Raw genomic sequence first — 11,032 nt, forward strand, 5'->3', positions numbered from 1 at the left:
CCACCTATATTCTAGTCACAACCTGTATTACACACAAACAGTCTAGATATTTTGTTCCGTGGAATCTAAGAAAGTGCTGTGAAACATGTTACAGGATGTATGAGAGACAGAGAGGGGAGCTCAGGAGCAGCCTGAGACAGTCTCTTAGCCTATGTCTTGGTGTCAGCACTCAGCACATTGTGGTTTCGTTTGAGGAAGTGTCTCAGAATCTCACAGTCTCTTGCTCACATTCACACTGTATGTCACTTTCAGCAAGGCACAGATGCAGAAAGGCTGACATGATGCACCAGATGTTTCAGTAAAAAGACAGGCAATGACAGACAGCAACATAGAAATTTCTACAACAAGACAAGCTCTAAGAGACAGCTACCAAAACCTGTATAATGTTGCTGATTACTGTGAGAAGAACTACATGGAGGTAAGAGAGCAAAGCTAGAGGGATACGCTTGAAAACTAGACTGTCTGAGCAATATTGGGCTGGATGTGTAACAAGAATTGATGCGTGAAAGATTTTTTTCATTAGGAAAGATGATATGACAAATGTAGAGCTCCAACAACTGTCGAGACACAATCATACATTCACACATGATACACTTAGCTGTGCAGTGGCTATGTGTCCCTGGAAGAAAAGGTTCCACACAATTCCTGCCATAGGAATAATGGGAGCATTGACTTAGCAGTTGGGGAGATAACAATAACTACTATAGTCCAGGATTAGCTTATGAAACCACCTATGGTACAGGTACATGCACAGACAGGCACAGCTAACTGTGTAATGGTAAGGTGTAACTTTGTTTTCACCAAGCTCAATTCACATGTAGTCTGTCTTAAAGAGTACCTTGGGTAGCGAAAACAGCAAAGAGCCCAACCTATATTTTTACTTGGCTGTAATAAGGTGTCAAGTTTTAAAATAGGTCAACTTGACAACATATTTTGATTATTACTACTACTACTACTACTACTACTACTACTACTACTACTACTACTACTATTACACTCTATAGACAGAAGCTTGAAAGCTGAAGCTATACATGTACATAAGTGCCTTATCCAATAAACTACAATCTACATTTTGTCAAATTTCCTTACAACAGGTACACACACACCAGGCTCAGTTCAGTCAGAAGGCAATTAACTAACATAGGGGGTTATTAATTAATATTTGCAGTATGTCCCCTAAAAACACCCATTTTATATTTAGTACAGGGGACCGCAGCAGATATCAGGCTACAGATCACAATAGTTACCAGTGTTACCTCCCTGACACTTTATACTCGCACTGCTCTGTTGTGTGCCAATTTCCCAGTGATCCCATAGGAAATATCTGCTGTGATCCCCCCCCCCCCCCCCCTCCCCCACCCACCCCTATTAAATCCTGGAACTCTTTAAAATTTGCAGGTACTGGCCACAATTTTCATTAATAAATATGCCCCTCTGTGTCATTAATATGTGAAGGGAAGGCAATCCACTTCTCATCAGATAGCTGCTGTTCCCACATATTGGTGAAGATCTGAGATTGTGACAATGAGCTAAGAGCTCACTGCCCATCAACACACCCCAAGAATAGATGATGCAGCCAACCTCTAGCTCCACTCAAGTTGAGGTGAAACATAAAGATATGGGAAGGGGGGCACATAAGAACTCCAGGGCATAGGAAGTAGGAACCCTGAGGAAACCTACATAAGCACAGGTAGAGCATACATACTTTATACAGAAATCGCCTGGTCTGGCTCAAACACCAGGCCCCACTGACTTATTCTAACCACTGTGCAACAATTAGGGCTGAAATTAGTCCCTGGTTTCCCAAAACAGTTTTACCCACCCAAAATCTTTAAGCCACAGCAATTCTTTTCCCATAGTTAAACTCCTACTTAATGGCAGGAGAGCAAAGAGGTTCCCATAATTATTTTACCTTATTTGTACTTAAAACAAAGAACAGGGTGAATTTTTATGTCAGCGTAAACTTCAGGTCACCTTGATCTCCCAGTTTTAATTATTGTTAGAATATAGATGGTAGGCAGTGTTATACAAGCTGATTCAGTATGAGTCAATTTTATAGATGGAACACCATTGTTGATACAGTTAAAACTATTTGGGAACACAACTTTATCTTGTTTTCTGGCATCACAGTTTACCAACATAAATGTTATAAAGGCACTCTCCTTTAACGCATAGCAGATTTTTACTTTAAGACAGCCAGCATAACATTAAAGTGTTTGACTGGTGTTCAATAAAACATCACTTAAATAGGTTAAGAAAATAATGGTCATATAATCTGCAGAAATATGTGCCTTCCCACAGTGTAAATGTCATTTTATGAAGTCAGAGTTATTTATGTGCCCTAGAGCCATAGGTGTGCACAGGGGGGGTGCCTGGTGCGCACAGGCACCCCCTAATGTCTGGCACCCCGATCTCACATGCCTGATGCAGCGATCGCCGAGCAGGCTGATTACTGACCCCTCTGCGCTGCACCCTGTCAGGACTGCATTACTGAGTTAATCAAGGGTGCCACTGCCACCGGCTTTCAAACTCCCGGCTCCACCTCCATGTACAAAAACAGCGTGATGTGACGTGATTATGTAATGCTGCTCTCACGCCCACTCGTCACACCCGCCACACGCCCACCTCTCTCCTTCTATGCTATGCCAACGTCAGCCACTGATGAGGATCAGCATGCAGCCAGCGTTCCTCTTAGGAAGACAAATTCAATACTGGCAGGTGGTTGGCAGCAACATTGACACGTCACTCGTTTTTCCAGCAGCAGCAGTACTAGTCTGTGACTGTCAGTGTCAGTGAGTGACTGACTTGTAAGTAAGCTGCTGCAGCTTGCAGGGGAAAGAGAGGGGGAGCCAGACCAGGCTGAGGAGGAGCAGTGTAATTGCAGTGAATGCCATCAGGGGTGTTTGTTTGGTGCACACCACAACATCTGACAATGTATCTGCTTTATTAGGATTGGTACAAGGGTAGACATTTTATATTGCATTGACAATCAATAGATGGTGCTAGACACGCCCAAAAGGCAGTGCTAGACACACCCCTCTGATGGTGCACCCCCTAATAAAATGTGCTGCACACGCCTATGCCTAGAGCCTATTTTTATGGCACATTCTCAGTGTGGCATTAAACATGAGTTACTGCTAGAGTGCCAATTTTTTTTTTTTTTATTGTGGTGCCTTGAGATGCTCTTTTCATAGAGTGGGCTAGGTACCGTTGTGCGCCTAATATAGAGTTATTATCAATGGTTGAGATTTCACAAGAAAAATTGGTGTTGCTCTATTCATCAAGGTTTTCAAGTTAGCAGTAGTTCTGCTATTGGCAATGACCCCTGCTTGCAGTAAAATTAGTTGGTTTTCACCAGCTATAACTTCTACATGCTTTGCATGGGTATATGCATATGTGCATGGGAATTGGGGTACAATACAAATGTAGCCCTGGTAGTGAGAGCAGATCAGATCTGCAATGAAAACTTGAATGCCATAGAAGCAGAAAACTAATGGTAGGACTCAACACCACAGCACTTGGAATAGATCCTAGTCCCACGTAGAAATGTAAATGTGACATAACAGATGTCAGTGGGGTGAGTCTATGTCCACCCTACCTGTAGTTATAATAATAATAATAATTTTATTTATATAGCGCTCTTTCTCCAATAGGACTCAAGGCGCTTAACAGATACATAGAATAATATAGTACAGAAAATAATGAAGTACATTTTCATAAAATACAGAAGCATGAAGATACTAAAAGGGACATTATGGAAATGCTTGAGTAAACAGAAAAGTCTTGAGTCTACTTTTGAAGGATTCTATAGTTGGGGCCTCTCGCACTGTGCGGGGAAGTGAGTTCCATAGAGTCGGAGCCGCATGACTAAAAGCTCGACCCCCAGATGAATTACGGTAGATTCTAGGTACTGCTAAAAGTCCTTCCTCTACAGATCGCAGTAATCGAGTGGGGCAGTATGGGGTCAGAAGCTGTTTCAGGTACCTTGGGCCTTGGTCATGTAATGCTTTGAAACTCAGTAAGCCAATCTTGAAGATGATTCGCCATCGTACAGGCAGCCAGTGAAGGGAGTAGAGGATGGGTGTTATGTGGCTAGAACGGGGCTGGTTGGTTTCATAGCCTGGCAGCTGTGTTTTGCACCAGCTGTAAGCGCTGCAATTCTTTTGCTGGTAGACCAAGGTAGAGGGCATTACAGTAGTCTAAACGAGATGATACAAATGCATGTATGACTTTTGGCATATCATCTGAGGGAATTAAGTGCTTGATTCTGGCTATGTTCCTCAGGTGAAAGAATGAGGATTTGATTGTGGCTGATATCTGATGTTTAAGTGTCAAGCCACCATCCAGGACAACGCCAAGATTCCGCACAAGATCACTGGTCTGTAATTCTGAATCCCCGAGTGTAAGTCCAGTTGGTTGGCTATGCTGCAGTCTTGTCCTTTGATGTTGCGGTCGTATCATAAGGACCTCTGTTTTATCCGGGTTCAGTCGCAGCCAACTGGCGCTCATCCACTCCTGTAGTTCAGCTAGACAGCCATTTAGGGTTGCTATTGGGTTATCAGTGCCCGGAGCAAAGGACAAGTACAGTTGTGTATCATCTGCATAGCAGTGGTAGACCAGGCCATGTTATGAAACATTTGAGCCCCACTAAGCGTGGAACGAAGTGGGTAGGCACCAGACCCATGGGAAAAGCAGTAAAGGGTGTTAACCAGATAGCTTACAGAGTGAGTCCTAGTCCCTCTGAGAGTAAGGTTTGCCAGTCCCACTTTAAAGGGTTTCCCCTCAGGAACAGAAAAGAGTGACACTGCTCTCATAGGATACTAGAGGCAGGGCCGGATTATAGGATGGACGACAGGGGCATTCGTCCCTGGGCTCCCACACATTAGGGGTCCCCACTCACTGGCGTAACTACTGTAGGTTCCTATTTTTATTCTACTGGTTGGCACCCCGTGAGCGCATATTTGCCGCTGAGCATCGGCACAGACTGCTGCTGTGTGTGTGTACTGCTAGAAGGGGTCAGGAGGGGGGGTGTTGTCCAGCCCACCACCACTTCCGCTATTCTGTGGAGACGAAGAGGAGAACGTTCCGGCATTCATGCTGACTGGTACAGGTGAGGGGGTGCCGGCCTCTGCTGCTCTGTTGACAGGAGTCTATGATGATTTCTGGTGAGTGTGCTGGGGGAGGGTGGCAACAGGATAGAGGTTGTGTTGGACGCTGCTGCAGTATTCCGTATGCTGGGAGGGTCTGTTGCTCCCTATGCTGTGCCCACCTAACCATCCTTAGGGGAGGCAATCACTAGACCGCCTGTTGGGATCCCGGTGGTCACAATGCCGGAATACTGGCACCACAGGCTTTTCTCTCTCTATGGGTGTCTACTACGTGTCTGCAGCATGGCGAGACCGCAAGGGACTTTCTACCACTCGCCCCGCTGACAGCATACTGGTGGCCACACTGGTGCCCGCTGTAGGGATCATGACAGCTGGAATCTCGGCCGCTGGTAAAAAGTATGCATTCCCTCCTTAGATATGTGTATATATGTGTATATGTAAGTGGAGTGTCGGACTAACAACCAAGAAATATACACACACACAGACACACACACACATTGTGTTCTTATATATATATATGTATATATGTATGTATGTGTATATATATATATATATATATATATATATATATCAATTGGGGATAAGGGTTCTAGCTACCACTGGTGTCTCAGTTTGGAATGGATGGTATTTGTTACCGAACAAGTCTAAGGAAAAAGTGTAGGTAATCTAAATAAAAATTTTACGGGAAATTTTTATTATTAAAACAGAGTCTATGATATATTTAAAATACAACTAAATGAAATACAACACAAATATAAAAAATCAAGATAAGAGCAAAATAGGATCTTAACTTAGTTAGCAGGAGGTCATAGAGCAAAAGCCCAACGTGTTTCGTCCTTAGGACTTCTTCTTGATCTGCAGATATATAATATATAATTATATATATAGAGTCCACCTATCCTCATATGCCCAGAAGTGTTTACACACAGGAGGGGGGATGTGCTCTGGGGTGTTTGGCAATCTTATTATATAATCTTTTTATTGGGGCCCTCACAACTTAATTATTTATTATTTATTTACAATTGGAACAACAGTAATAGAACAAAACTGGGTAAAACAGACAGACATAGAGGTAGGAAGGCCCTGCTCGCTAGCTTACAATCTATAGGGAAATAGGCATAGATACACAAGGATAGATGCTATCTATTGCATAATGGTCCACCAGATTGCTAGGTTCTTAATGGGTTGTATGAGGATACCCCGCAAAGTTGGCCAAGTGTCTGGAGGGTGTGAGACTAAAGAAAGACAAGATATGTGATGTTATGAATACTCTACAGAGGATGTAATTAGATAGGGAAGCATTGAAGGTTATGTGGGTGGGTCTGGAATTTGATAGGCTTGTCTAAAGAGGTGAGTTTTCAGGGAACGTTTAAAGGTTTGGAGACTAGAGGCGAGTCTTACTGTGCATGGGAGGGCATTCCACAGAGTGGGTGAAGCCCGGATAAAGTCATTACCCCTGGGCCCCTAAAGCTTTAATCCGCCCTGACTAGAGGTCATATAGCATTGGGCCCACTGAATCTGCAGTACCAAAAGCTGTTTCTGCCATTTATTTTCAAAAAAATCTATGTATCTCTGGGAGTACTTCTTAGAAGCCTAGACTCGATTCAGCACTAGCAAGGGAGTCAACAAGCAGAAAAATATGAAAGCTTAGTTCCAGGAGGATTCTTCTTTGACAGTTGGAAAGCTTGGTAGAGTGTTTTGATTTAACAGAGGAAGAGACACTGGATTGGGGGCTGCTTGATTCTCCACTTTGGCAATACCAGTGCTGTGAACTTATTTTACTATCTTGGGGAAAGGACAAAAGTCTGAAGGACACTGCACAGGTATAAAAAGATTACTTAAAAGGTATTTATGTGAAACCAACCAATCAGGAAAGCAGTAGTCAGGACCGAAGAAGGCCCTTAATTAAATAAATTTGGGTTGGAGGTGCGCCACTAAGCTGGGTTACAATGTTTTTTTCTAGAGGTTATTAGTGTTAGCCACTAGTGGGCCTATCACTAAAAGAAGGGCTTAGTGTGTGGCGCACTCTTTTGAAATGATTATACAGTATACAGTAGAAAGGGAACCTGTTTCCACACACCTAGGGCTCTTTTCCACTTCTCAATTGATGCACTCTAAAAATGGCATTGTATGGATGTGTTATATGTAACTTATAATAACTTCACAGAGACCTGTATGGTAATTCGAACTTAACATTTTAAATATACCACACCTAAAAGCCACTTTATAATTTTCTGGTTGGGATAGAGTACAATACCTAAAGTTCATTTACTTTTAATTAAAAGTGCCTGTATGAAACGGGCTGGATATATGAACCAGAGGAAAAATCAATCCTGATGTGCCGATATATAATAGTCCTAGTATACGAACCAGAGAGGAATTTCAATTGAGAACTAATTGCTTATGAGCACCTCATGTTCCAGAGAGAGAAATCTCTACAGTTTTATATGAGAACAATCGCTTAAAATTCAGTTCTCAATTTATAAGGATAGGAATTACAATAGTGTCACGGAGCAAATTAACGGTCATTTTTTCTGTGTTAACCAAGTCTGCACTGTCTTCTCTTTTCCTTGAAGAGGATAGAGTACTGCCATTTTTTGCCCATATATATGCTTTTACATGCACATGGTTTGCAGTGATAAGAGCTGGTAAAATACTTACCGTACATTTTTCCACTTTACTGACGGCCTTTTTGGACACAAATACTTGAGACAGTGTATTCATTATCTGGTCTCTTGTACGAACTGTCTTGTCAGCCATACATTGTTGCAGAATGGTGGACACAATCATGTATCAAATTACATTAGCACTGTTACTGCAGTCTTGAACAGTAGACTGGTGTAAAGGGTGACCGAATGTTACAATATTTTCACAATATCTATTGTATTCCTCTTCCTCTCCCCTTCACCCCTTGGAACAATACAGGAATTATTATCCTGGAAAGGCACTGATTGGTGGTTCTCGCAGTATTGTGAATCCCTCCATTGAGGGCTATTAAAGTTACAACACTTCAGAGATAACTAATATATTTAGTCTCTACAAGAGAGCCTAACAGTAGCTAACTAGCACTGACAAATCTCAGTAATATATCACTTAGCTTATTAAATTGTATATACTTTTTTTCTCTTCTCAGTAATCACTTTTCTGCCTCAGATTTAAAGGACTTTGACATTATTTAAATGTTCTAGTCCCATAGGCAACTTCTTTATTATTTTTGAACTCTCAGGCTATCAGATGAAACATTATGCCTGATCATAGAGACTCATTTTAAGTATGGAATACAACTTATTTTACTAGCAACTAAGTCAAAAAGTCCTGATAAAGATAAGTTGAATATCCCTGATGCCCAGCGGTTTTAGCAGACCACAGAGTTAAGCCAGGCATACACCATACAATTATCTGGTGGATCATCTGCCAGATCTGATTGGTTAGAATGAAAACCTGCTAATGGATGAGAGCAAATGGCATTTGACCATTTGTTCCCAAACAGTGGAAAATGGACAAAAACTATTGTTCATAAAACTTGGTTAAATCCGTGATTTAACCAATTTGTCTGAACAATATATTTTTTACATTTTCCAGTGTTTGGGAACAAATTGTTGATTGTCATTTGCTTCAATCCATTACCAGATTTTAATTTCAACCAGTCAGATCTGGCAGATGATCTGCCAGATAATTGTTTGGTGTATGCCTGCCTTAAGCGTTATGACTGGGCAAGATGCCTCTACATTTTTCTGGCTTAGAGCAAATATTAGTGTAACACCCAAGGTCAGTGCCAAATCAAAAGACTGAATGTGAGGTACTGAAATGGACTAGACCTTATTTTACCCCTCAGACACATGACTACACACAATACAGGCTCCAACTCCATTTTATCTTCAGCGCCGCCTGGAATGCTGCACACCGCAATGGGTTGCACTCTTGTCCAGGGGTCTGTGGTCCGGGTGACTGTTCACTCCCACTGGCAGTGTCCTCGCCTCTCTGATCGGGATCTTCCACTCCACTCCGGGTTCCTGACCGTGCCATCCTCCACACAGCAGATGGGGGTCCTCGCCGGTCCTTGTTCCTGTGAGTGGGGTGTCCTCCACGGTGCCTGCTTATCCTGTCTCTGCCGCCAGGATCCTCAGTAACAGGGTCTTGCTGTGGGGGACCCTGCGGGCACCATCCGGTTACCAGGGCAGGGGTCCTCTCGGGGTCCTTTGCAGGCTCCCCTTTCATTACCTGCCCACTATGGCCTTCCTGTTGGGTTCTTCCCGAGTCTCTTGTCTCTCAGCGCAGCTCTCTGGGACCTTTAGTGGTGAGTCTTTCCGGAGGCAATCCAACGGCCTAGCAGCAGCCCTTCATAATCCACAAGCAGCAGCACAGGCAGCCCATCCACAGCCTGGGTCTTGATAGGATGGATCCCCCTAGCACTTCTATCCTGTGACTACATTTCTGGTTCACCAGGTAAACTCCCATCTGTGCCACTCCCCTCATTCCCCCTGGCTGTTCCTTTTATTTCCCCTCAGGAGCCTACCGGACCTCATCCCCCTTGGGGCTTCTTGAAGATGACTGGGTCCCAGGACCCCAGCAACAGCCCACACCCTGGCCAGTCTGCCCTGCAACCCAAAAACCCAATAATCTGACAGGAATATTCCCAGGTCAGGGCTGTTGCTGGCCAGGGCATTGGTGCTAAAACTCCTGTCAGCTAGCCTGACAGGGTCACCAAAAGTTCACCCCATATGCTGCCATGGGGCTGTATTGAGGCAGCACTGCTTGTGTGGGGGATCAAAAAACAGGGGGTCCTTTTTTCCCTTTATCAATAACTATGGGGGTATTATATTAGTTGTGTTTGTCTGTTTAGCAGGGTAACTAATGGTAAGAATAACTAGAAGATTGCTAACCATATTCCTGTTTCCCAATGTGGATTTACAGGGGTCTGTAAGTACCCTTGACACTGACCACTATAGAAGTTAGTGGGGCTACTGTAGATTCTCATAGTGGAGACCAATGGCCACAAAAAAATGGGACATCACACAGTGACTAACTTGAGAGAGCAACTGACTTTGGACTTGTGTAAGGCAGATGTTTCACAGAGCAAGAACTAAAAAGTGGGGGAGATGTGTGAGAAAACAAAGGTTTAAATTGACACAGCCATGACATGTATCAGGGAGGCATCTGATTTGCTTCAAATTTATTCTGCAGATCCCAAACATACAACCAATGTCATTAAGAACTATCTTCAGCATGAAGAAGAACAAGGAGTCCTGGAAGTGATGATATGGCCCCCACAGAGCCCTGATTTCAACATTCAGTGGGTGGAATTCAAATGTTTGAAAAGTAGGTTGGGTATCTGTTTTTTCCTGTCTATTAGGAAAAAAACAGACACCCAACTGACTTTTCAAACATTTGAATCTCCCCCATTGAGTCTGTCTGGGATTACATGAAGAGACAGAAGGATTTGAACAAGCCCTCATCCACAGATGATCTGTGGTTAGTTCTCCAAGATGTTTGGGAGAACCTCCCTGCCGAGTTCCTTCAAAAACTGTGCAAGTGTACCTAGAAGAATTAAAGCTGTTTTGAAGGCAAAGGGTGGTCACACCATTGATTTGATTTAGATTTCACTTCTGTTCGTTCACTTTGCATTTTGTTAATTGAAAAAAAATAAACTTTAACGCTTCTATTTTGAAAACCTTTTCACTTTGTAGCATTTTTTCCACACCTGCCTAAAACTTTTGCACAGTACTGTGTATATATATATATATATATATATATATATATATATATAAAAAGACAAAAAGTGAGAATAGGCGCCTCCTAGTGCATTATCTCACATAAACTGTGACCTCCACCTTTAGTAACACCCCAGTGAATTCAAGGTGTACCTTGGATGGTGGAATTCCAACCACCTAATTGAATCGCATAATACCCACTGGGCCCTCAGT

The 11,032-nt window shown here is 42.9% G+C and overlaps 1 protein-coding gene across 3 annotated transcripts in view; it reads left to right on the forward strand.

Moving 5' to 3' along the window:
* The first annotated feature begins 250 nt into the window (after positions 1-250).
* Positions 251-11,032, forward strand: part of ABI3 (ABI family member 3) — a 116,186-nt gene continuing 105,404 nt past the window's right edge. For all 3 annotated transcript variants that reach the window (XM_063963553.1, XM_063963554.1, XM_063963555.1), the window contains exon 1: positions 251-418. In XM_063963553.1, coding sequence (XP_063819623.1) covers positions 314-418 — 105 coding nt within the window. In that variant the 5' untranslated portion in view covers positions 251-313. The remainder of the gene's footprint in view (positions 419-11,032) is intronic.

This window comes from Pseudophryne corroboree, chromosome 3 (genome assembly GCF_028390025.1).
Source record: "Pseudophryne corroboree isolate aPseCor3 chromosome 3, aPseCor3.hap2, whole genome shotgun sequence".
NCBI lineage: Eukaryota > Metazoa > Chordata > Amphibia > Anura > Myobatrachidae > Pseudophryne > Pseudophryne corroboree.